Source organism: Malaclemys terrapin, chromosome 4 (genome assembly GCF_027887155.1).
Source record: "Malaclemys terrapin pileata isolate rMalTer1 chromosome 4, rMalTer1.hap1, whole genome shotgun sequence".
NCBI classification, from domain to species: domain Eukaryota; kingdom Metazoa; phylum Chordata; order Testudines; family Emydidae; genus Malaclemys; species Malaclemys terrapin.
This window is the reverse complement of record NC_071508.1, coordinates 151,080,942-151,108,199: the sequence shown is the minus strand read 5'-3', so window position 1 is coordinate 151,108,199 and position 27,258 is coordinate 151,080,942. Positions and strand designations below refer to the sequence as shown.

General features: G+C 46.1%; 1 protein-coding gene across 2 annotated transcripts; it reads left to right on the top strand.

Moving 5' to 3' along the window:
- Positions 1–2,303: 2,303 nt before the first annotated feature.
- Positions 2,304–18,726, top strand: C4H14orf28 (chromosome 4 C14orf28 homolog). 2 transcript variants are annotated; one of them, XM_054028456.1, is made up of 5 exons: positions 2,304–2,401; positions 5,848–6,372; positions 9,205–9,294; positions 12,507–12,641; positions 18,278–18,726. In XM_054028456.1, exons 2-5 carry the CDS (start codon positions 5,849–5,851, stop codon positions 18,462–18,464), a joined length of 936 nt encoding a protein of 311 aa, XP_053884431.1. In that variant the 5' UTR covers positions 2,304–2,401; position 5,848; the 3' UTR covers positions 18,465–18,726. The 2 variants fall into 2 exon arrangements, with proteins under 2 accessions (XP_053884431.1, XP_053884429.1); XM_054028454.1 differs by lacking the exon at positions 2,304–2,401 and having other exon boundaries at positions 4,222–6,372.
- The last annotated feature ends 8,532 nt before the right edge of the window (positions 18,727–27,258 follow it).

The window sequence follows — 27,258 nt, the reverse complement described above, 5'->3', positions numbered from 1 at the left end:
TGATGCCAGCAGTGAAATGGCTTTGTTTATTCTCACGGGGAAAAATGAATGGATGCAACTTCGCCTCCGGTTCTCTCTCTATAGAATTTTAGAGGAACTGTGCATACTGCAAGCGTAATACCAACAGGTGTGTCAGTGGGCAGGATTGAACCTGGGACCGCTGGAGCTTAGTGTATGAGCAGCTACCACCTGAGCTAACTGGCTGTTAGCTATAGAGCAGTCTCAGTCTCTCTCACTCTCTCACACTGGTGTCTTGGTGCCACTAGATGGGACAGAACACCACACCCAGGAGGTGTGTGCGTTACACAAAATCTAATTTTTGATCCCCACCCACAGCCCTTTCCTTGGATGTTCTTCTTACCACTCAGTTAGTTTAGCTAAAGTCATTCCAAAATAAATCATCCAACCTTTCAAAAAAGTTTGGATTTTCTCTTGTTGCACAAGGTGAGATCAATTACATTGATGGGGGGATTCGTTAATAACCAGTCTGTGCATGTGTATGATGGAGGGAAAATGTGCATGGAACCATCATAACTGTATTTTTGGCAATTGCTTTGGACACTACTTACCACTTCTTTCTTCTTCTTCTTGTTCTTTAATTCCCATCCATCAGCTCAATAGCGACGATGGGGCCAAATGAAGCGTTTCCACCATTTTCTATCTTCTACTAGCTTCAAGGCTTCAGTCATCTTTAAACCTTTTTGTTCTCTGTTATTCTTCACTGTGTGTATTCAACACATCCTCGGTCTTGCACTAACCACTTGCATGATTGAAATTAAAGCTTCTGTGTATAATATATATAACATAATACCAATCTATTTAATGTTACCTTAAGAAACGAAGTGTGATTCTACTAAAAATGGCTCAGTTGAGAGGACATTGTGTTAGAATGTTTACTATCTTTTAAAGATATCCAGACCATATTTGCACAGTTCACAAAAAAAAAAAAAAAAAGAAAAAGAAAAGAAAAGCTAACTGCCAGCCATGCAAAGTTAACCTGGCATCTGAAAAATCAGATTGGAATCTGCTTTTGCATCCACATTCTAAGCCCAAACCCAAGTGAGGTGTGTCACAGGTGTAGTTAACATGCTAATAAGCTGTACACAGACTTATGAGATAATAAACATGAAAACTGAGTGTCATTTTACAGTCACTTTAAAAACTAGAATATTTATTTATTGTCATTTAAAAGCTATATCTTTTATATGTTTTAGTTTGGGTGTTTTTTTTTAACATTTATTATACACTAACAGCCATGATTATAAAAACATGGGATGAAGTTCTGGCCCTACTGAAATCAATGGGACTTTTACCATGGACTTCAATAGGGCCAGGATTTCACCAATGATTTTGAAAAAACAATATAGAAAACGACATTGAGGTCATTTTCAAACCACAAAATCATACACACAGAGGGGACTAGGCTGGCATGAATTACCCTGTAGTTGCCCAGTTAAAGAAAGCAGGTTCTCAAGAGAATTCACCAATCTAAGCACAAAATCTTCTTGTCTGCCTGTAATAAAGATATTGCCTGCTCCCAATCACCTGCCCGGTGTCAGGATTCTGCAGATGACTAGGCCTCTCACACGCAGGGTGTATTATTAGCAGGCTGCCACAGATTTATGGCCTGGCCTCTGAGAGCTGTGAGAATGAAAAAAATAAATGACAGGCTCCACACCCCTGGAGGGGGAATAATGATAATAATAAACACCCCTCTGTGAAACAGGCACCCCTGTGAGACCCTGGCTCTTCAGCTCCTCCCATGGTGGTACGCCCCGCCCCTTATGTGTTAGCCCCGCCCACGTCTCTCTATCCGCCCGTTCCCACAGCCCCGCCCCTCCCCCATTAGCCCCGCCCACGTCTCTCTATCCGCCCGTTCCCACAGCCCCGCCCCTCACCATTAGCCCCGCCCACGTCTCTCTATCCGCCCGTTCCCACAGCCCCGCCCCTCACCATTAGCCCCGCCCACGTCTCTCTATCCGCCCGTTCCCACAGCCCCGCCCCTCACCATTAGCCCCGCCCACGTCTCTCTGTCCCCCCGTTCCCACAGCCCCGCCCCTCACCCATTAGCCCCGCCCACGTCTCTCTATCCGCCCGTTCCCACAGCCCCGCCCCTCACCATTAGCCCCGCCCACGTCTCTCTGTCCCCCCGTTCCCCCCGCCCCGGCCCTGTCCTGCCCCTTGTTCCCACAGTCGGACCCCCGCCGCCTGTAGCCCCGCCCCAGTCCCTGTAGCCACGCCCCTCGCCGCTGTAGCCCGCCCCGGGGCGGGGCCTGGTGACGCAGGAGGCGGGGTCCCTCCGTCATACCAAGCGGCGGCCGGGCCTGGCCGGGCCGTGCGGCGGGCTCGGGCCGCGGGGTAGATGTGGCGGCCGGGGGGGCGCTCGGCGCGGCCGGCACAGGTACGCGGAGCGGCCTAGGCCCGGCCCGGCCCGTGGGGCGGGACCTGCCGGGGGAGCAGAGGGCCCGTGCGGGGGGGGACCCATGGGGGCTGGGGGGGAGGGTCGGTGGGGAGAAGGACCCATGGGGGGGTTGCTGGTGGCCTGTGGGGGGAACCCATGGGGGCTGGGGGGGGAGGAGGACCCATGGGGGTTGTGGGGAGTGTGCTGGTGGGAACCCATGGGGGCTGGGGGGGAGGGTCGGTGGGGAGAAGGACCCATGGGGGGGTTGCTGGTGGCCTGTGGGGGGAACCCATGGGGGCTGGGGGGGGAGGAGGACCCATGGGGGTTGTGGGGAGTGTGCTGGTGGGAACCCATGGGGGCTGGGGGGGAGGGTCGGTGGGGAGAAGGACCCATGGGGGGGTTGCTGGTGGCCTGTGGGGGGAACCCATGGGGGCTGGGGGGGAGGGTCGGTGGGGAGAAGGACCCATGGGGGGGTTGCTGGTGGCCTGTGGGGGGAACCCATGGGGGCTGGGGGGGAGGGTCGGTGGGGAGAAGGACCCATGGGGGGGTTGCTGGTGGCCTGTGGGGGGAACCCATGGGGGCTGGGGGGGGGAGGACCTATGGGGGTTGTGGGGAGTGTGCTGGGTGGCACCTGGTGAGGCGCAGATAACCTGTGGGGTCTGGGGAGGGAGGACCTATGGGGGTTGTGGGGAGTGGGCTGGTGGCACCTGGTGGGAACCCATGGGGGAGGAGGACCTATGGGGGTTGTGGGGAGTGTGTTGGTGGCACCTGGTGGGGCGCCGATAACGTGGGGGATGGAGGAGGACCCATGGGGGTTGTGGGGAGTGTGCTGGTGGCAACTGGTGGGAACCCATGGGGGCTGGGGGGGAGGAGGACCTGTGGGGAGTGTGTTGGTGGCACCTGGTGGGGCGCAGGTGGCCTGTGGGGGGAACCCATGGGGGCTCTGGGGGGGGGGACTGCTGGTGGGAACCCATGGGGGCTGTGGGGGAGGAGGAGGACCTGTGGGGAGTGTGCTGGGTGGCACCTGGTGGGGCACAGATAACCTGTGGGGGATGGGGGAGGACCCATGGGGGTTGTGGGGAGTGGGCTGGTGGCACCTGGTGGGAACCCATGGGGGCTGGGGGGGAGGAGGACCCATGGGGGTTGTGGGGAGTGTGCTGGTGGCACCTGGTGGGGTGCAGGTGGCCTGTGGGGGGAACCCATGGGGGCTCTGGGGGGGGGGACTGCTGGTGGTGGTGGGTGGGGTTACCACAGGGGTGGTTGTGGGGAGAGCCTTGTGAACCTTCCTCCTGTTGGGCCAGGTGGCTGCTGCCCTGATGGACCCTCCCCTGTGCCTAATCCTCTCCGCGGCCGAACTCTGAAAGAGGTGACCCTGCCCTGGCGCTGGGGCAGAGCCCAGGGCCATCCCATGGGTCCAGCTCTGCAGAGCTCCTCTCACCTGAGTCGCGGCCTGGCCTGGCCGTGCCCCTGCGAGTGGGAGGAGCGCTGGGTATGACGGGCCCTGGTGGTGAGAGCTGGGAAAGGTACAGGCAGGCGGGGTGCTTGCTCCCTCCTGGCCTTGTTAGCACCCTGTGAGCAGCATGGTGCTTCGGCCCAAGTGAGGTGGTGGACCCTGAGCAGAACCCCAGGGAGAGAGCAGCTTCCCCTGCCCGTTGAGACCCCAAGAGCGAATGCTGCAGATCAGCTTCTGGCAGAAACAAACACTTGCTTCTGAGCAGTAGTGATAGGGGAGATGTTGTGACACTTAGGAGTGTTTCTGTCAATGTGTCTGAGCTTTTGAACGGTCTCCGGTCCCTGTGTTCTTTCTGTTTTCTATCCCCAACCCACTGTTTCCCCTTCACGTCTCTTGCTTTGTCATCATTTGGCTTGTACTTTCTACCCTATTCAAGCTGTAATGGCAGAGAACATTGGGTCTAAATAACCAAGCAAAGTTCATGTACTGAAGAGTAATGGACTTGTGCTGAGTTTCTTGGTTATAATTAACTGATGAGGCCTTACTGCTTAAGTAGTCTGTAGTTTTAGTCCACATTATTTTCCCACCCTGAAGCCAGAAATGATGATCTACGTTTCTCTTGCCTTTATAAGGACATAACTTGAAATAAAACCCTAAAGAACATGACTTTGCTAGAAACTGTATAGGGTGGCAGAGGGGCTCAACTCTCTTCCCATGTGAAAACCGGATGTCTTTAGTCTACAAGACTAAAATGCATTTGAGTTTGGAAGTCTTAAGTTTTAACGTGCAAGGAACCACAAAAAGCCTTAGCTTTTACAATAGTTATTGCCTAAATATTAAACATGACACTTTTCTTCCCTTGTATCTGTATCCTGATGTAGGTGTTCTTATTAAGTACAGTAGAACCTCAGTTACGAACTGACCAGTCAGTCGCACACCTCATTTGGAAACGGAAGTACGCAATCGCAGCAGACACCAAAAAAGCAAATACTGTACAGTACGGTGTTAAACATAAACTAAAAAAATTAAGGGAAATCAGCTTTTTTCTTCTGCATAGTAAAGTTTCAAAGCTGTACTAAGTCAATGTTCAATTGTAAACTTTTGAAGAAACAAACAATGTTTTGTTCAGAGTTATGAACACAACCTGCATTCCGGAGGTGTTCATAACACAGGTTCTACTGCTAGTGCTTCCTAAAACTAGAGATCCTAAACACTGCAGCACTAAGGTTACAAAACTCTAAATGCTGGCTCATTCTGGACGAATACTTTATCAATAAGGTATTGTCATTTCACTGTCTAGAGCACTGAATGGTTCAGAATTCAAATGCAGCATTACGTAGCATGTTGTGAAAATCAGACATTGGGCCAAAAGACCCTTTCTTTAGTGTTTAAGACTGATATGCCCTAGTCACATATTCAGGGATTCCTTGTAAACTGATTTCAAGTTACTTTCAGCTTACCTAAGCTAAGCTGAGTACAACTGCCTCACATTTCTCTGTGGTAACTGTCCTCTAAAGTAACCTATATAGTTTGGTGACAAACAGTGGACAGTGACTAACCACAGATTATATTCAGCAAGAAAACACTTCTTGTGCCAGTCAGCCAGCCTGCCTGGACTCTAGGGGGAGATAACAACATCCTTTATATGTGAGTGACTCATCCCTTCTTGCAGACTGAATCTCTCAAGGTACAGCTTAATGCCTCCAATGCCCACTCATGCTTTAAAATTAATCACGAAGACTTTCTTTAGTAAAGACCAGTAATTAGCTGGGTCAAATGGGAAGAAACCTATATCTAAACTAGGGAAATCTCAAAGCCATTTGATTCTTAGCAGGGGCTGCTCCTGACTGTTCTTGGAAGCCTTGTATACTGATAGCACTTAAATTGTTTGTTTCTAAGTTCTGGTCCACTCACTGTATATTCTAAGTGTGTGCCTGTTCCAAAACGGAATGCTCTTGGTACAATATATTAATACTTTTTCTCTTAATTGCAGGATGAAGACACTGTTTGAGGAGATCAAAGCATCAATTAAAAATAATTATGATCCAGACCGCTCATTTTGGAGGCCTGTGCTCCCTTGGGGAGGGGTTTTTACTATCAAAGCTGGCCGGAAAGCTGTATCTTGCACACCACTTTATGTTGAAATAAATCTGAAAAATACTTGCACTATCGATGGATTCTTGATGTTGTTGTATGTCATTCTGCATGAAAATGAACACTTCCCCAAGGAGCTCTCCCTTCATTTAGGTAGAGAGTTTGTCGACTACTTTCTTTACTTAATGGACTCCTATAATTTTACAACAGTGAAGCTGCTTTGGATTTGGGACAAGATGGAGAAGCAACAGTACAAATCTGAAGTTCACAAAGCTTCACTGGAAATCGATTTATTTGGAAATGAGCATGATAACTTTACAAAGAATCTAGAAAGTCTCATGTCTACCATTCAAGAGAGCTACTGTTCAAATTCGAGGTGTCCAACTCGTATGCAGGAAGATCTGCATAGAACAATTAACATAAAGTAAGTTGCTGCACATGCTGGCATGCAACTGTGATAAAACAAACTTCTTCAAGGGGGGCTGTAACTCTGGTTTTTAAGAGATCAGTATTATTTGTCAAAGGGCCTTTATCAGCTAGAATACATCTATGGTTGTATGTATCTGTAGCAAATGTGTACACCCTGTGTACTCAAATCATTCAAATTGCTGTAGAAGACTTAGATATGAGCCCTTCTGGCCTAGGGTTGGCTGACAGTGATTAAAAAGAATATTGCATTAATTGCAGCAGAGCATGTCTCTAATATTCTACACTGCAGTGCTAAAGTGTAATTGCTTTTGATGCTCACTGATTGGGAGTGTTGGCTTGGAGAGCTGTTTAACAAATACTGCTGGGTTGGGCTTTCTTCCCTCTCTGCTTGGAGCATGTGATATGAAAATTGCTCTCTCGCATTTGTAGCTGTTGACTTATTGTGACTAAGAACTCTCCAGAGGTGCCTGTCATTCATGCTGTGTCCTCGTACTACAGATTAACACTTGCAAAATAAATTACGTGCCTAAAATGGATTGTTTGTTTCACAGTAAAGAATAAATGTAGAACGGCAACAGTACTGTTTTTTGTCCTGTCCCAATGCTAAAACTAGTAAATGTGTCCCCAGTAGCTAGGTGGAGTTGACCTTTGCAGTTATACCTAGAAATTAACAGAGGGAGGGCAAATGGACAAAAGCAGTAGGGAGAGTGAGTCTCAAAGTTGAGCATCCTTCACAGAAAAATTGCTGTTGGCAGCTCCAGCTCTCAAATGGAGGGGCTGTAGCACCTCTGATTGGAACTGGGGCAATAGGTTGCTAGGGGAGAGGTACTTTTTCAGGTAACAAGTTCCCAAACCACTGAGGATACCTTCAGATGCTGAAGTACACCTTTACCCTGATATAACGCTGTCCTCAGGAGCCAAAAAATCTTACTGCATTATAGGTGATACCTCATTATATCAGACTTGCTTTGATCTGCTGGAGTGCACAGCCCTGACCCCCCGGAGCACTGCTTTACTGCATTATATCTGAATTTGTGTTCTATCAGGTTGCATTATATTGGGGTAGAGGTGTAATGTGCTTCTATCTTGAAACTCTAAATTACATTATTAAGCAAGTTGTTGCATTCTCTACTTCAGTTTTAGTAGTCTCAACTTGTACCCAAGTCCAGAGTGTATTACACTAAAAGTCTGACGAGGGGGGCTAAGAATCGAGTCTTGGAGAAGATACAGGAAGGCCTTCATTACTTAATGAAGTACATTAGGCCAAAACAGACATTTCTGGGGTTGTGAATTCTGTTGACCTGCTCAGAATGATCACTGAAAGAGCTAGAAATGTAGTTTTACTACCTGACTCTCAAATCTGTCTAGCAGAAACTGAGAGCTCTTGCTGTGTCAGTGGTACCAGTATGAATCATGATCAGTGATTCTTCACCCTCCTCTGCGGGAATCCTGTCTACTTCTGCCATGAGGTTTTTATACTAGCAGCTGATGCAGATGAGTTAAAGTTACAACTGCAGCATACTGACCACATGGTAAGGCACAGGGCTCTCTGCTATAACTTCTCTTGCAGATTGTGGCGTTTGCTTTCATGGGCTTGAAAGTCTGTTGGACTTGGATACTTCAGGTTTTGAATTTTTACCCTTTCACTGCAGGCATTGTGCATCAATGAAAGCATTTTTCCAACTTGTAGCGTTCGATTTCTTAGCTGGTCAGGTCATATTGCACCCCCTTACTCTGCTTAATGGTGACCCAGATGCTATGTAACTGTCCTGTCCTTAGATTACAGCGCTGTACCCTCAAGATGTTAATTTCATACAGCAATAAGTGTAGCAATTAAGGCTTTGTTTCTATCATTCTTTGTCTGATTTAATAGTTGGATGAAAAATCACATGCAAATAACAGGTGCTGTAAACTTTTTTGAGGTAGAAGACAAATTTGTCTAATCCCCTCATGCCAAGTATGAGCTTTCAATGACTGGGTCTGTGCTCTGAGGCAATAGTAGTTTAGGTTTAATACCTTCCCTACGAGAGACTTTCAGCTGCTTGCTATTTTAAAGTTGACTCTTTAACTGGACTCTTACAACATTAGTGCTGCAACCTAGGAGACCACTACCTTCTAAATATACACCGCTTCTCCAGCGAGGCATGCCAACTAACCAATGAAGCCGTTCTGACTGGGCTTAAGGTAGTTCTCTCATACTGTTGTTAAAAAACAAAAAACCTCTGTGCTCAATGGTTGTACTGTGAAAATGAACATGGTGCTGAAGAGCATGTAAAGATACCTTTTTAGGTCTCTATTTGAAATATGTGATAAATCAACCAAGCACCAGCCCTCCTGTCCATACTCTGTTCTATATTTCATACATTTCATCGGAGTAAGATATTTGGACTACCTGACTCTACACAAACACCAGGGAAAGGAAGGTCTGATGGACACTCTTGTGGGTGATCCTAGAGTACAGAACAGGACGGAGCCTTTTGGCTTTATTGTGCAGTACATGTCACTGTTACGATACATTTGTTCATGGCAAGATGAGATCAGGTTTAGCTGACTGCATAGCTGAAAGACTTGAATCTCAACAGCAGAGTTCTCAATATGGCAGTCATGTTCAGAAGTTGGTTTGGCGTTTAACTCAAACATTGAAAACATTTATTTGCTCTAAAGTAGCTAGGTTCTTGGACAAGAAACAGCATTCTAAAGACTCTTTTTCACGGGATGATTGATTTTTGTTTGAGTTTAGGGATTGTTCTTTATGTCATTGTGGTTAAGTGATTTTATACTGTGCAAGTACAGAATAAATCTGATCAAATGTCCCTAACTATTTCAGTCCTCCCCAAGAAATTCCTCATGGAGACTTGATTCAGCGGGCAGTAGATGAATTATTCTGTTCCAGGATTGAGCTGTGTGACCAGTATGGGTAAGTGCATAATAGATATGAAAGTGTGTATTTGCTATCACAGAGGGGCATGGTCTGTTAGCCTGTTTGCACTTGCTCACTGCTAAACAACACTTTTCCCTAGGATTGAAATGTTCTGTGCTTGGTCTCAGCCCAAAGCTGACATTGGACTCCTCCAACTGCACACATGTTTCCATGGGTTCCTGCAGGGGAGCTGCCTTTCATAAACCCAGAACCAGCAACTATATCCACACCTGCTGCTCCTGCTTCCCAAACACGCTGATCTGTGTGGCTTCCCCTCTATATCTCCCTGTACAACATAGTGGGCAGAACAGTCCGGAGAGGGGGTGAGGAGAAACAACGGTGCTATAAGGATTAATTAGCAAAGGAGAATCTGAGGCTCTGGATCTGAGAGGCTTGTGTGGGAGGGGAAGATGTTTGGACTAAGTTTGGGGGAGGGAAGAGAGGCTAGGAGACTGCAGAATAAGAAGAGCAAAACAGACTGTGGGGGATTGAGTCAGCAGAATGCTAGAGGCATTGTCCTATTCTTACAACTGGGTTCAGCTAAATGGATCCAAGAGCCCAGGATGGAGTGGGATGTGGGTTAGGAGGAATCATGCCAAACCAGCTTCAGAACAGTGTTCTCGGAGTTGATGTTATAGTGTGCACTCAGCACCAGAGTGCCTCCTTGTGGCAAAACCAGACATCTCAGGCCAGTCACTTGCCAGAATTATCTGGGTATATCTTAATCATTTCCCTGTCAGTGGGGAGGCCTCAAGCACTGGTGTCCCTTGGTTCCTCTTGTTCTCTGCCTGCAGCATGTAATAGGCTAGTTTCCTGTGGGCTGTAAGACTTGAGTCTAATTTTGGTTGTTGGGTTTAGTGTACGGGTGCTGGTGGTCTGTGATGTACAGAAGATTGGACTAGATGAGCTGGTGATTCCTTCTGGCCTTAAAGTATATAATTCTGCCTCAGTTTCCCTTCTCTGCTAGTCCAATTGCCATCTAGCCACTTGCTGATTCTTTGTTACGACCTCAGTGCTCTGGTCAAGTTAGTAGTAGTCCTGTCCCCTCTGAGTGTTAGAGTCCTATACCTCAGGTGGCCCATTGTCCTAGATGAGGGGAGCACAGTCCCTGGCCTCTCTGAGCATGGCCCACTTGTTGAAGGCCTTACGAAGTCCTCTTGCTGGGTTTGGCAGGGGAAGCGGGGCCTGCACACTCCTCGGGGTTCCAGGCCAGGGACGGCATGAAGTGGTTGGCACTGCTCTCTCAGCCCCTCTCTAGCCTGTTCTCTGAGTCAGAGGCCCAGTAGGGGTCTTCTCTTCTAGAGGGTCTGGTTTCCTGAGCAGTTTCTCCCCAGTGTGTTGCTGTAGGCACCTGCTCTCAGTGGTTCCTCAGTCTCTAGCAGCTGCTGGGCTGGGTTTCAAACCATCCTTCTGATTTCCATCCTCAAGATGAGTCCCTCCCTCCTCGACTCCTGGAGCTGGGGTTTCAGACAGTCCCTCTCTGTCTGTCCCCTTAAGGCAGTCACTATCTTCCCTCCTTCAGACAACCCTTCCCCCCTCAACTCTCCTCCTGGATCTGGGACTATGGTTCAGGTTATAATACCCTCCCTGAAACAGGAGATAACACAGCCACCTCCCCCTGCCCTCCACACAGCCGCTCCTGGAGCTGGGGTTATAACTTCGGCCACCTGTAGAGCCTTAGCCACTTTCTTTCAGCTTGCCCTTATCCCCCGTTAGTCTCCAGGCTCCAAGGGCTTAGCAGGCTGGTCGAGTCCTGCTGATGACTCCCTTGTTATGAAGGAAGAGGCAGCATAGAAACTGGTCCCCCTGCTAAAGGTCCTGCCCGTTGGCTGGGAGAGAGCAGAACCTTGCCCTGCGCACTCTGCAAGGCTTCTGGGCCCAGGCCTGTGATGAAACAATAATGGGGATTTCCTCCCAACCACTACTTATTCACGGGACTGTGTCCTCTCTCCCAGTATCTCTGAGGCCTTCGCACATCCAACCTCCCAAAAAATCTTAAAGCTCATGATGTGATGGTGGGGTGCTGACCCCTCACACCACTACCTTTTAGGGGACAGATCACCCCAGTGCAGGAGGTCTTTGTCATTGTAATGCTTGAGTCCCTTTGTAAACCCAGGCCATAGTCCTCCCTTGTCTCCCTCCACTGAGACACCTCCAATTTGGGGTAGTGTCTGCTGTGTATTTGGCATACATCACTGCTGGCCAGTACCAGAGGCCCATTTAAAAATCCCAGCTAAAGGGGGTAACTAGCAACAGTGAAGTATCTGGGTTCCTGCTGCACCAAGTGCCACCATTGCATTTAACAGCAGTATCGCCTCAGATTACCAAAAAGAGACGCTCTGGACCCTTATAGTAGCATTTGCAAAGGTGCCTAAGGTAGTAAGGTGCCCAGCTCCTGCTGACTTTCAGTGAGATGTGGCACCTCATTCCGCAGGGCACCTGAAAATCCCACCACCAGAGGACAGCTTGGTTCAAGCAGTAAGTTGGTAAGCAAATAGTAAATTGGCTAGTGTCCTCTAAATTTACTGTGAATTATTGTTGCTCCGTGGCCTGAGCCCTTAGCCATTCTTCTGGACATAGCTGGGTTGTTTCTCTTAGGAGAGAGTGTGGACATGAGTTTGGTATCTTTGGTGCCGTCTTTATTCACAAAGAATGTACCCAAAGTCCTGTTTTCCTGAGCAGAGCAGGAACAAACAGCCACCAATTTTCTTGCTCACTATTTCCAAGGCTGCCTCTCCATCCAGTCTTGTGTGCAAAGGAGCTCTGTTTCTGTACCCTCTGAACCATGCTCGCAACTGCTTTGCTGTGTCAGAGGCAGAAAGCCAATTGGTCCTCTGGGAAACTCCTTGGACCGCATGAAATGGCTGCTGATTGGCCTTTTTGTGTGTCCCAGTGCTTTGGGCAGCAGCTTCTATGGGGTCCAGTTGTCATACTCCATAAAGGAGGTGAGTTGCTGCTTCCCTGTAGGCTGAAGGAAGGATAGCCAGCAGCCCATCAGCTTTCACAGGTCTGTGATTGCCTGTGGATCAAAGATACACATGATGACAGCCATTAACACCTTCCTGCATAAAATAAACAAACCAAATTCTAATACAAGACAAAACCTGCCCTAATGAAGTGTAAACCTTGTCTGGATGTGAAATAAAACCTGCTTTAATTGTACTGCTTGCCCAGTGAAATAATTGCCATTTCTGCTTCTCTACTTGCAGATGTAATGGGTTAAGAGAATTCACCCAGAGAGTTTTCTGCCATGGGGCACCGCCTTTTGTTGTTTTAAATATGCAGCAATGGAAGCCAGAAGAACTGGCATATGTACCATATCATTTGGATTTATCTGATCACAAGTAAGTATTTTAAAACTATATTTAACAAGGCAAACTGCTTCTCTTCACTTCATGTTTTCAGGAGGAGTCCAATAATCCTTTTGAATAATCTGTAAAGGAAAGGGTTTTTTTAGAGTCAGTAATCATGAAGCAGTATGGACAGGTTTCAGAGTCGCAGCCGTGTTAGTCTGTATCCGCGAAAAGAACAGGAGCATTTGTGGCACCTTAGAGACTAACACGTTTATTTGAGCATAAACCCATGAAAGCTTATGCTCAAATAAACGTGTTAGTCTCTAAGGTGCCACAAGTACTCCTGTTCTTTGCAGTATGGACAGTCGTGCTCACTGTCAATTTCTGCTAACTTCTTATTGTCAAAATCCCTTTAGAACAATTGTTTGGTTTCAGAACCAGCCTTCCTATTTTCTATTAATTATCGAAAATACATCTAACTGCAGATATTTCAATGCATTATTACAGGACGTAGTATTTTGATATACAGGGTTCTAGCTGAGGCCCAGTTAAGCATCAGAGAACTTTGAATCCAAATTTTACTTCCTTAGCATGCCTGACGAGGAGAAAGTGAAGGGTGATGTGACTGTCAGAGGAGCAAGGAAGGAGACTGAGCTCCCCCTCCCTATTTACCCATAAGATTCACAACAGAGCTCCCAGGTAGGCCCCATATCCTGCCTTCAGATGTGGGGAGAGCTCAGAAGAGTAGAGAACAGGTGGAAGTAAGACAGGATTACTAGCTAACACTATAGGGATAGACTGAGGGCCTCAGCCCCCCACCCCCGCCCCTGTGTGGCTGTAGTGGGGGAAGGGGGAGGGAGAGGCCCATTGTGTACACAGTGAAAAGACCTGCTCTCACCCCCCTTGCTAATGTGCTAGCAGGAGATAAGCGCTCAGCTTCCCAGCAAAGGGGGAGAGTAGAAGCAAAGCAGCAGCATATCTGACTTCCCTTCCCAGAGGATTGTGAAGAGTGGTGGAGCTGTGGGCTGGGCCACCCCCCCACCCCCCCCAAAGGCACTGTTGACACAGCAGGACTGGACTAGCTTTCCTCCTCTTCCATTAGCAGCTAAGGGGTGATCCATGCCCTCCAGCCCTCCCCAGAAGACTACAAGAGTCAGTTGAAGTGTGGGCTGTTGCTCCTCCCCCTCTTGCCCCCTGAACTCACTGGCAATGCAGTAGTGGGGGACCTTGGATCCTGGAGGATCACAGAGCAGCAGCTGTGCCGATTAGCGCCTCATCCCCTTCCCCCTCTGTGGAAGTTGTAGCAAGTGGCGCGAGCATGCCTGGGATAGGGATAGCGATACTGCTGAGGGGAGTGGAAGGGATAGATGCTTTACCCCTGAGCTGTGACGAGCATAGGCAGTGGTGAAAGGAGCAGAGGGTGTTCTTCTCCCTGGCCTTGTATAAGGTTGGGTCCAGCTAGAGTTGAGTGCAGCACAGAGGGGAATAGCAGCGGGCCTTGCAGTTTCTCTATCTCAAACACTGGTGAGGGATGGTCACTGGACAAAAACCACAACGAAGGGGGAACAGGGCAACATGCAAACCAAGGAATCCGAGTCCAGAGGAGAATCAGTGGATATGGGGATGACTAGTACAACAGTGGCACAGATTAATTCCAGTTTAGGTCTGGTGCTGACAACCTATTTCAGCAAGTGGGAAGAAAAACTAACACACAGTGGATATCCCAATGAACCAGCAGCAGCCAGTAGACATGGACTTAAGACTGATCAGCATTGAGGTGGACATGCAGGAGTGGCAGCCCAAGAGTCTCAAGTCAAAGAATTGACACAAACTGGAAGATCTGATAAATAGGGGCAGCAAGAAAAGTATGAGTATTCTAGGACGGTTGGAGAGGGCTGGAGGAAAATTCATAGAGTCCTGTGAAATATGGATCCCCGAAGCTCTGATTCTGACAGTCAAATCAAGATCGAAAGGGCACACTGGATCAGGATCCTGGCACATAACAGGAATTCAGCTAGACCACACTGTCCTAGTACATTTATATAGTTAGAGACCAGGTTTCAATTCTTGAGCCAGCCAGCCAGTTCTTCGTAGCGTGTGCGCAATGTGCCTCAGGTGCCATGTGACCAGGATTCATCACCAAATTGGGTCTGCTGGTTGGTGAGCAAAGAGCAACCATGTAACCTTCCATCAAGATTGTTCCATAGCTGTTCAGAGGAAAAAGGTGAATTTATGAAAATCTGCAAGCAGCTTCATGGTGGGGAGGGGGGGGGGGAAACAACTTTACAGATTCCTGGTAATCCTAAAATTAAAAAATATATAAAAATAAATGGTAGTTAAAATCTTTCTACGTGTTTGAGGTGACCCAGAAGTTCCTAACCTTGGTACTGGAACCAAATGTAGTAGACCAAGAAATAGCAAATGATTAGATTCAAGTTAACAGAACAAGGAGTAATGGTCTCAAGTTGCAGTGGGGGAGGTCTAGGTTGGATATTAGGAAACACTATTTCATTAAGAGGGTGGTGAAGCACTGGAATGGGTTCCTTAGGGAGGTGGTGGGATCTCCTTCCTTAGAGGTTTTTAAGGTCAGACTTGACAAAGCCCTGGCTGGGATGATTTAGTTGGGGATTGGTCCTGCTTTGAGCAGGGGGTTGGACTAGATACCTCCTGAGGTCCCTTTCAACCCTAAGTTAAGTGTCTCAATGGCGAACTTTCTAACCCCCAGGATGAGGAATTTTCTACTATAATAGATGTAAAAATTAAGAAAATGCAAGCTAAGCTTAATCAGTGTATAGATATTGTGTATTTCCTTGATTAGCAAAACAGTACCAACTTTAGTGGGAAATCATCCTGTTTTATTAGAACAATGACTCAACCTTTATGAAAATCAAAAGTACAAATGTAATACAATTAAAAATCTGATTTAAAACAAGGGTTCTTGCTTCATGATTTAAATTGGAAATTTAAATCAATCCACCCTGTTGAATGTAAGATAATACAATATAGAACATGTCATGTTATAAGAAAAATGCTGTCTCATGGGCAGAGGTTCATACAGTTGTTTATTAGGAAAGTTAAGAATTTTCAACAAATCATGGTACAGGAGTTAGTGTATGGTTTATGGTTATGTTATAAGAAGGGATCATGGGGGATGTGGGTGTAGGGAAGCTCTCAAGCAAATACAGTATAGATACAAGATCCAGGGGTTATGGACAGAGGAAGCTGGGGTATTGGTAAAGACAATGGTTAAAGAATCAGGAACAGTCTGGTTCTCCTGCAATGTTAGGGGATTAAACCTTCCAATAAAACAATACCAAATGACTGCTTTTAAAAAAGCTAGTGGTGGGATTGCTTCAGAAAACTTAACCTGAAAGAATTAAACATAAAGGGAAGGGGCATCCTATAGCTATGGGCCATCTCGCTGCTCCCATAAGAGAGTGGTGTATATACTAAGTAAAGGAGGAGGGAGGGAATGTAAGAGGATTAAAACAGGTTCAGATGGTGTATTGAGGGGTAAATGTTTCACGATGTAGCATACCCCAAATGAGGAGGCTACTCCCTTCTTCAGTAACTCTTGAATTATTGCAATAGTTCAGAAGTCATGGGCAATTAGGATTGCCAGTTTTGATTGGATGTATCTGTCGTGGTTTCATCACATGACAATCTTTAATTAAAGATTCATCTTCCATTCCTGGAGACACCAGGACAATCCTGGAGGGTTGGTAACCCTGTGTGCAATAGGGGCATGCAACTAACTCTGGTCTTAACCCAATGGAGATAGATTACCAAGTAGGCAATAAGCTCTGTTTTTTTTTAAAAAAAATCATATAGCATCACCATGCTATAAAGAACAGGACATGATGAATATTTGGGGTTTTTATATCTTCATGGACTTTACTTTTGCTTCTGAAATTGCCATAACATGCTAAAGAGATTTAATGAAATCTTTAAACATTAATGAAGTTATAATCTTTAGTGGTAGAATCTCTCTCTTTAACCACGTGTTTGTGAAAAGAAAGCACAACTCAGAAAGAAGCTAGAGTTTTAGAAATCTATTGTTAAGACAAATATTTTGTGAATAAAATGCAAAACTGTTGATTACATTGAAGGAAAATCCCGTATAGGATCCATCCTGGGGAGTACTTTAAAGCAGTAATAAGGGGACGGGTAGTGGAAAAAGAAAGACACAGACAAAAACCAACCAAAGAAAAACCAGGCTGCTTTAGAGGAACAAATCGAGAGTTTGCAGAAGCAACCTAATATGACTAATAGTGTAGCTTGAGAGCATGAGCTTTAAAACTAGCATTAGAAACACTGATACCAGAAAAACCCAGCCGGCTCTCCTGTGTGCCCAGCAAAGGTTCTCTCACCAGCGTGCGAGTCAGGCACATTGCTAGCCAGACTGATCTCTAATAGAAGACACAGAACTAACTGTTGCTTGGTCATGGTCCTGCTGAGAGTTTCTAGCGTGCATAGCTGTCACAGCACCACCTACTCAGGCTACTTGTGGGCTAGCCACGCCTCAGTTTCCCCTCACTCAGGTGGGATCTCATGACCCTCCCAGGCAGGATTTACTGCCACACCCAAGTCTTTTTCTAGGCAGTTTTATTTAAATATAAAAAAACAGAAGTTGTTCTGCTGACCCTGGGCTACAGTGCCTGAAGACTTTTCTTCTCAGTGCTGAAAAGAGAATACCTGCTACACTACCCTACCTCTCCTCCTGTCCTTATGCTTCAGGGCCTACCACAGAAGCACATCTCTTCTCAACTGAATTTTCTCAGCCCTGATACCTTGCCAGCTGGCTCTGATAATTGAACAGGGCTGGCTGGCTTCAGGTCCTGAAGAAGCAGGCAACCGTCTTAGTGTATAGCAAACTGTACCCGAGTTTTGGAGTAAGCATCACTTGAAGGCCACTTGGGACCAAATCACTAACTTTTTCCCCTCTGCCTGTATTAAAATGCCATGCTCAATGGAGTCATAGATGTTAGAGTATCCCATTTCTATTAGCTCATTCATTCCTTCTTCCCTGCCAATGCACAACTTTCCTCTACCACATAATTCAGCAGGAACACACTCCAGATTGATTTTGAAAGTTATTTTAATGCTTTTTCTTATACTAATTTGGAGTGAAGGGGACAGAAATTAAGCCTTGAGTGAAGGTCAGACTAGCCATATGATCTTATCTTGCTACAGACCATCACTCTTGCTCCAGGATTTGCTCAAATGGACATCAGGCACCTGAGGCAAGAAAACAGCTCACTAAGGGTACATCTACACTACAGGGGGGAGTCGATTTAAGATACGCAAATTCAGCTACGTGAATAGCGTAGCTGAATTCGATGTATCGGAGCCGACTTACCCCGCTGTGAGGATGGCGTCAAAATCGACTTCTGCGGCTTTCTGTCGACGGCGCTTACTCCCACCTCCGCTGGTGGAGTAAGAGCGTCGATTCGGGGATTGATTGTCGCGTCCCGACGAGACGCGATAAATCGATCCCCGAGAGGTCGATTTCTACCCGCCGATTCAGGCGGGTAGTGTAGACCTAGCCTTAGAGGAGTTAAGGGCAACGCTGGTTCCTCTCTACAACAACTAAATGCCTGCCATCGACAGTAGCATTCTTCTTTAGCATTTACTGCCAGAAAGAGCATGTTTGTGATGGTTACATCTCTGTTTGCCTTCATTTGCAGGTACTTATTGGAAGGTGCCACGTGGTTTAATAAAGAGGAGCATCATTATTCTGCAGCTTTCCAGATTGATGGGTATTGGATACACTACGATGGCCTCAGAAATGTCAACTTAATTTTGTTAAATAAACCCCCAGAATTTCTTCTTTTGTCATCTCTAGTTTATATTAGAGCAGCAGAGAATAAATAACATATCTAGACTATGGATACAAGTTAAATCACGTTCCTTTCTCTGCCACCAATGCTGGCCCATCCCAAATGGAGGTCTATATTTTATGTATACTTGGTATCCAAGAAAAGAGTAGAACTACAGTAGTTCTGGTATCATATCATCCAGTGCTTACTATAGGTAAAAGTTTGAAATGGGAAACACTATGCAATTTTTTAAAAAACATTTATTGAGCTATTTTTATACAGGCAAATTTTTATGCTACAATAAAAAAGCAAAAAAACAAGAATGGTTGTATCCTTTGTTTCTTTATTAATATTTCAAAGTTTACATGATCACAAATGATTTTTCTATCATAATGCACAAACAAGGCAGGTAGAATTAAGGTTGCACAGACCACCTTACTTCTGGCATTTCATGAGTACTTGACTTCATGGTCTAAAAACATTTTAACATAGGAAATAACATTTAAAAAAACCCTAAGTAAACCTAAGTTCTTACAACAGAAATAAATATCAGTTATTGAATGCCAATTCTACCTGTCGTCAGTAGCATCTGAGCCCTGTAGAGCAACATGCCTCACTCACTGAAAGGGTGGATTCTGTATGCATGAGTAGCCCCATTTTACAGACAGCATGGCTGAGCAGTTAAATTTGACAGATTATTTCTGAACCATAGTGTGGCTAAATGATTGAGTGGGGTCTGCCATATGAGAGATCCCAGCTTGTGTAACCTCTCAGTGGGGTAGGACTCTTGCTTAAAAAAAAAAAAAAACTCTTTGAAAGGTTACTGAATGATTAACCTTTCAGTCTGAATGAGACTTGAACGGCGGCTGGTTCCTTGCCCAGTACACCAGGTTATAGACCAGAAGGTGTGCTGATGTAGGGAGTGGGATCGATTTTGCCTGACTGTGCCTGGCCTGCCTGGGGCTGGCGGAGGTGCACAAAGAAACAGAGCAGTGCATGTGCCAGGCTAACTCAATGTTCACCGTTTTCTGGCAGCATGCCAAAAATGAGAAGTTAGCAAAATCCAGAGGACATGGTGATTTCTAATAGTGAATAACTTAGCCGGTAAAAAGTAGTTTGTGGCAAAAGGACTAGCTCTCTGCCAAAATGTAAAGTCCTATTGCAAGTCATGGAATTCTTGAAAAAAATGTCAGTAAATCACATAGTATAGCACAAATATTGAGGGACACTGTACATAAAACCTCAGTTTTTGCACTGTCCTCTTTGAATATGCTGATGAAAAAGCTATAAGAGAATTAAGTGGCCTTTACAAAATTGTATCTATTCTTCTCCACAGTGTCTGACTTAGGCTCTGTACTTTGCTCTTTATTGGGAAGTCAGTAAAAGTAACAGCTAGATCATTTCAAAACCAAACCAATGTAAGCCTCCAAAACAGATTTTCCAGGTAGATGCAAAATTCTCAAACAACCAAACACTAAGGCCTGGTCTACACTACGAGTTTAGGTCAAATTTAGCAGCGTTAAATCAAATTAAGCCTGGACACGTCCACATGACGAAGCCCTTTTTTTCGACTTAAAGGGCACTTTAAACTGGTTTCTTTACTCCACCTCCGTCGAGGGGATTAGCGCTAAAATCGGCCTTTGCGAGTCGGATTTGGGGTAGTGTGGACAGAATTCGACGTTATTGGCCTCCGGGAGCTATCCCACAGTGCTTCATTGTGACCGCTCTGGACAGCACTCTCAACTCAGATGCACTGACCAGGTAGACAGGAAAAGCCCCGCGAACTTTTGAATTTCATTTCCTGTTTGCCCAGCATGGAGAGCACAGGTGACCACGCAGAGCTCATCAGCACAGGTAACCATGATGGAGTCCCAGGATTGCAAAAGAGCTCCAGCATGGACAGAACGGGAGATACGGGATCTGCTCGCCATATGGAGAGATGAATCAGTGCTAGCTGAACTCCGTAGCAGTAAATGAAATGGCAAAATATTAGAAAAAGTCTCAAAGGCCATGAAGGACAGAGGCCATAACAGGGACGCACAGCAGTGCCGCGTGAAAATTAAGGAGCTAAGGCAAGCCTACCACAAAGCCAGAGAGGCAAACGGAAGGTCTGGGGCAGAGCTGCAAACATGCTGCTTCTACGCGGAGCTGCATGCTATGCTAGGGGGTGCAGCCACCACTACCACAATCGTGTGCTTTGACTCCATCAATGGAGAATCACGCAACAGGGAAGAGGGTTTGGGGTATGAGGAAGATGACGATGAAGACAATGAAGATAGCTCACAGCAGGGAAGCGGAGAAACCAGTTTCCCCAACAACCAGGATATGTTTATCACCCTGGACCTGGAACCAGTAACCCCCGAACTCACCCAAGGCGTGCTCCCAGACCCTGAGGGCACACAAGGAACCTCTGGTGAGTGTACCTTTGTAAATATTATACATGGTTTAAAAGCAAGCGTGTTTAATGATTAATGATTAATTTGCCCTGGCAATCGTGGCCAGTACAGCTACTGGAAAAGTCTGTTAACGTGTATGGGGATGGAGCGGAAATCCTCCAGGGACATCTCCAGAAAGCTCTCCTTCATATACTCCCAAAGCCTTTGCAAAAGGTTTCTGGGGAGGACTGCCTTATCCCATCCGCCATCGCAGGACACTTTACCACGCCAGGCCAGTAGCACGTAGTCTGAAATCATTGCATAACAAAGCATGGCAGCGTATGGTCCCGGTGTTTGCTGGCATGCAGACAACATCCATTCCTTATCTCCCTTTGTTATCCTCAGGAGAGTGATATCATTCACGGTCACCTGGTTGAAACGGGGTGATTTTATTAACGGGACATTCAGAGGTGCCCGTTCCTGCTCGGCTGAACAGAAATGTTCCCCGCTGTTAGCCACGCGGTGTGGGGAAGGGTGAAGTGATCATCCCAGAGAATTGGGTGTGTGTGTGTGTGGGGGGGGTAGTTAGGTTTGTGCTGCATGTTAACTCGGAAACCGCAGCCCCTCCTTTTACATTGCAAACCCATTTTAAATGGCCAACCCAACGGGTGCTTGGTATGGGAAATGAGGGCGCTACTGTTTGAAACCATTCCCACATGTTAAGAAGGTTAAAAAAGCCAAAAGACTGTGGCTTACCATGGCTGCCTGCAAGCCGAAATCTGTTGCCTGGCACTGCGTGAGTGATCTCTCACACCAAACCGGCAGGCCCTCAACATAAGAGGAAAAATGCAACTTTGTAACAAAAGCACACGTGCTGTGTAATGTGAACAGCAAAGTTTAACGTGAAAGAGTGTACCCATTGTTCTCTAAAATGTATCTTTTTTAACCACCTCTCCCTTCTCCACCACCAGCTGCAAATGTTTCTCCTTCACAGAGGCTAGTGAAGATTAGAATGAGAAAATGGCGGACTCGGGATGATATGTTCTCGGAGCTCCAGGTGTCCTCCCACGCTGACAGAGCACAGCAGAATGCATGGAGGCAGTCAATGTCAGAGTGCAAAAAAGCACAATATGAACGAGAGGAGAGGTGGCAGGCTGAATCGCGGGATGAACAGAGCAAGTGGCGGGCTGAAGAGGGTAAGTGGCGTCAGCTTGCTGACAGAAGGCAAGAGTTGATGCTCCGGCTGCTAGAGCATCAAACTGAAATGCTCCAGCATATGGTTGAGCTGCAGGAAAGGCAGCAGGAGCAGAGACCGCCGCTACAGCCCCTATGTAACCAACAGCCCTCCTCCCCAGGTTCCATAGCCTCCTCACCCAGACGCCCAAGAACGCGGTGGGGGGGGCCTCCGGCCACCCAGTCACTCCACCCCGGATGATTGCCCGAGCATCAGAAGTCTGGCCTTCAATAAGTTTTAAACTGCAGTGTGTACTTTTCCTTCCCTCCTCCCCCACCCCTCCCGGGCTACCTTGGCAGTTATCCCCCTAGTTGTGTGATAAATTAATAAAGAATGCATGAATGTGAAGTAACAATGACTTTATTGCCTCTGCAAGCGGTGCTCGAAGGGGGGAGGGGAGGGTGGTTAGTTTACAGGGAAGTAGAGTGAGCTGGGGGGGGGGCGGCGGAGGGTTTATCAAGGAGAAACAAACAGAAGTTTCACACCGTAGCCTGGCCAGTAACAAAACTCATTTTCAAAGCTTCTCTGATGCACACCGCGCCCTGCTGTACTCTTCTAACCGCCCTGGTGTCTGGCTGCGCCAGCGGCCAGGCGATTTGCCTCAACCTCCCACCCCGCCATAAATATCTCCCCCTTACTCTCACAGATATTGTGGAGCGCACAGCAAGCAGCAATAACAATTGGAATATTGGCTTCGCTGAGGTCTATCCGAGTCAGTAAACTGCGCCAGCGCGCTTTTAAACGTCCAAATGCACATTCCACCACCATTCAGCACTTGCTCAGCCTATAGTTGAACAGGTCCTGACTACTGTCCAGGCTGCCTGTGTATGGCTTCATGAGATGTGAGATGAGATGTGTACTAGATGATTGCAGATGTATCACTCAAAAATTTCCCTGTTCTGGTCACTCCCTCTGAAGCATCTGGCACCAGCTGTTGTTGGAAGACAGGATAGATACCAGGGTGGATTTGATTTAAATCAATCCATGATTAAATCGAGTCTTCCTGACTAGTGATCCTGACTAGTGATTTAAATCAATTTGATTTAAATCACTAGTCAGGATCACTAGTCAGGAAGACTCGATTTAATCATGCATTTCTACATAAAAGTGCATTCTTGTTGGTTGTTATAACCTTAATACATATTCTTCACAACTCAGAGATAGATGTGGATTTCATTTTTAGAAGGTACATACTATACATTTCAAGTGATTTATTTTGAAAAGTTTTCAGATTAGTTTTACACTATATCAGAAAATGAATGATTGTTTGGTTATTTCATTTACCAAAGGTAATTGAAGCAGATATATATGAAGTCATTGGGAGGTGAACTATCTCCAATTCAACAGGTTAATCATTAATATTTGGGGGATTTTCTTGCCATGCTGTATTAGGAGGAGACCATCACCAGACAGATATTTAAATTGTTTTATTTAACTAAAACAACAACGTTATGTATTCTGGATTTTTTTCTTCAATAGCAAACATAATATTTTAACAAAACGAGCTATGAATTTTTGAATTTAATTAAACATTCAAGTTTTTTTTTTAAATCAGGTTTTTGTTAAAATTGTTTTTAACTAAAATAGTTAAATGAAATATATTTAAAAAAAAACAAAAATTAAATCGACTATGTCAGCCAGGTCAACATGAGAAACTTAAAATATTGGCTTCTGGCTAACTCAGTCGTCTTCACCTTCATTTTCCTGTTTGTTCATAATCTGGAAAAGAGCTTTCCTGCTTTTTTCAGGTCCCAAATGATTTTTCAGTTTGGAATGAATTAGTCCAAAGGAAGAAAATATTCTTTCTACACCCGCAGAAGAAGCTACTGCTGTTAAAAGTGAGATTATCACTTCAACAGTCTCTGAATCCAAGTGCTTAAGTGACTTCCACCAGTTCACTGGTGTGACTTTCTTAAAACATCATCAGCAAACATATATTTATTGAATGCTTCACCCTTAGCTCTGAAGTTTATTATAGTTGGCATTATGGAGGGATGATTATTGGATGTCCATGTCAGAGCCAACTCCTCTTCTTCAGCAGTTAAGGTTTGACCCTGGTACCGAGTATTGAGAATATTTGCAAGAAAATGAGCTGAAGATAGTGCTTGTCCCATTCATTTTTTAATGCTTGTAATTTAACTCTGTCATGGCATATTTCTCTTTTTAAGATCTCACTCAGTTACTTCCAAATTTCAACAGCATCAGCAATAAAACAGCTATTTCCCTGCATTTTGTTCAACGCTACAGAAATAGGCTTCTGGGTACTCAGCGTGTGTTCAACATTTCTCTTAAGCCCAATGTTGAGAACTTTGGCTGTGACAGTGCCATCTATTTTTTCACGATTTTGTTCACAAACCGTCATCAGATTAGGCCAGTTCTTGATATAGTGCTCAAAACAGACCACTACTGAGTCCCATTGCACATCTTGTGGGAGAGTTAGCTTGGTTCCTCCCACTTTTCAGAGCAGCTGCTGCAAAGTGGTTGTTTCGGAAGTATTTTGCAATTTCAACAACATTAGCCTTTATTTCTGGAACACTGAAGTCTTTGGCTAGGAGTTGCATCAAATGAGCACTACAACTGTAATTAGCTTGGGACTCTCTTCTAAATAATTTCTTCTCATCTTGGATACTTTTGCAGCATTGTCTGTGACCAAGCTGTGTACTAGACATTTGAATTTTTTCCCCCAGTTTGTTATAGCTTTTACTGCTACTTCTTGTAAGTATTCTGCTGTGTGCGCATTTCCTGATGTATCAATTGTTTCTGTAAGGAAGACATTCCCTTCTTCTGTTGTCACACAAGCACATACAACAGGATCATTGTGGACATTATTAACCTGAGTCTTGATGGGTGGAGCAATTTTACCCTCTAAACCTTTTGCACACTGCTCAATTTCTCTTTCATACATTTTATCCAGCAATTTGCCTGTGACATCTGCTCTGTTGGGTGGACTGTACCCTGGTCTTAATGACTGAAACATGCTAATCAAGTGTGGGTTCTCAATTACGGAAAGGAGAGTTTGTTGCATAAACAAACCGGGCAATTTTTTAATCAATTACCTCTTTTTGTAATCTGCTGGTTGTTTCTGGATGATGAAGATTTTTTTTCTTTTTGCTACAAGTAATCTACTGTGGCATGTGACATACATGATGTAACTGAAACACTATCATTTGCAGATAACTCAAACTATAGAAAATAACGATGATCTTGAATCCTGTATGTTGAGGTTGGATTCTCCAAAACAAAATAATTCAATGCAGTTATTTAATTATTATCACCATACTGCTCATTTGGTATTACTCACTGCATTCACTGACACTCTGTACTACTTTAAAGGTGAAATTGTAAAAGGGAGATCTGCCTATTTCAGCTATTTATTTATCACAACTGCATCTAAAATGATAGTACCATAGAGTAACAACTATATTTTTTGCTCAAACATGAGAATTCAAGAATAGTCCAGAAGGAAGACAGGCAGTCCTTAAGAAAGAAGTATGAAATAAAAAAGTTTACCAACCTGAAGATCCTGCATGTTCAGACATGTTCCTTTCATCATCTTCAACGCAGCTTCCTCCTGAGAAGGAACACTACTCATGATGTTGTTTCATTTGGGCACCAGTAGGGTTACCATATTCAAACATTTAAAAAAAGAGGACACTCCATGGGGCCCTGCCCCAACTCCACCCTTGGCCCTACCCCAACCCTGCCCCCATTCCAACCCCTTCCCCAAAGTTCCTGCCCCAACTCTGCCCCCTCCTCTGAGCACCCTGCATTTCTCCTCCTCCCTCCCGCTCTGATCTTGGTTGGGGGTTGTTAAGTGCTTCCCTGCTCCCCACTCGCCCCGCAGCCCCTGCACCCCCCTTGCCCTGCAGCCTCTGCGCCCCTGCCTGCCTTGCTCCTCCTCACCCTGCAGCCGCTGCACCCCCTGCCCCTGCAGCCTCTATGCCCCTGCCTGCCCTGCTCCTCCTCGCCCTGCAGCCCCTGCATCCCCCCGCCCCTGCAGCCTCTGTGCGCCCTGCTCCCCACTCGCCCTGCAGCCTCTGCGCCCGTCTGCCCTGCCCCTGCAGCCTCTATGCCCCTGCCTGCCCTGCTCCTCCTCGCCCTGCAGCCCCTGCATCCCCCCGCCCCTGCAGCCTCTGTGCCCCCTGCTCCCCACTCGCCCTGCAGCCTCTGCACCCCCCGTCTGCCCTGCCCCTGCAGCCTCTATGCCCCTGCCTGCCCTGCTGCTCCTTGCCCTGCAGCCTCTGCACCCCCCCGCCTGCCCTGCTCCCCCGCTCACCTGGCAGAGGGAAAGCTGCGGGCTCCACCTGGATCCAAACACTGTTCTGCGCTGCTCTGCGGGGTAGGAGGGAGCGGAGGAGGGGGAAGGACTCTGGCTGCTAGAGGCCCCAGTGGCTGCGAGCGGCTTTCAATCAGGCCCAGCCATCCAATCAGTTGCGCCGCACTTTGCATGAGGGGAAAGGGGAAATCCCGGACATTTCTACTTTATTAGAAATCCCCCCCGGACGGCCATTTAAAGCTGAAAAAGCCAGACATGTCCGGGGAAACCCAGACGGATGGTAACCCTAGGCACCAGGCCTTGCATTTCTTTGTTGCACTGTTTGCATTTTGCACGCATGCCTGTTTTACCCCCAGGGAGAGGAACTTCATTAAAATATTTCCAAACTGGGTCTCTTTTATGGCCTGCTGCCATTATAGGTTTTCCCTTCTAGTGAGAGAATGGTATGGTAGATCTCAAATCAATGAAGGCTACACTCAGAAAGACCTCAAGACTTCTGGAATATGCTGCTCTAACAGTTTCACTTTTGTTTCTCCTGCCTGTCCCTCCCTTCTCACATTTATCTCCAGATTTCTTGTCCTTGTCCAGGTCTATTCCATCCCCAACCATGTTCTATTCATTGAACTTTTTGAAACTTTGCACTTTTAGAGAGAGGTAAGGGATTGACTCTGTATACACAAATTTGCAGAAGGACAACAGGGTTGAGATCTAATTTCTCACCTCTATATATTATTTATTTAAAAACATTTTTGCTGTTAACAAGCATGTTATCTCTGGAGACACAAATCCACAGTTTGAGAACTGCAAAACTAAGGATCTCCGATGGTATCTAGACTGAGCACTGAGTCCCATTAGGTAGATAGAAAGATTAACCTAAATAATTTATAAAGCAGCCCCTGGAACCCTATAAGATTGGGTCCCTAATCCATGAACTATTGGAACTCATTTACAAAACTCTTCTTAA

Bases quoted from the DNA above. Each gene is read 5' to 3' on its own strand.
- C4H14orf28 (XM_054028454.1), top strand. From the start codon at position 5,804: ATGCTCTTGGTACAATATATTAATACTTTTTCTCTTAATTGCAGGATG. The intron at 6,373-9,204 runs GTAAGTTGCTGC...TAACTATTTCAG, and splicing joins CATAGAACAATTAACATAAA to TCCTCCCCAAGAAATTCCTC. The intron at 12,642-18,277 runs GTAAGTATTTTA...CTTCATTTGCAG, and splicing joins TTGGATTTATCTGATCACAA to GTACTTATTGGAAGGTGCCA.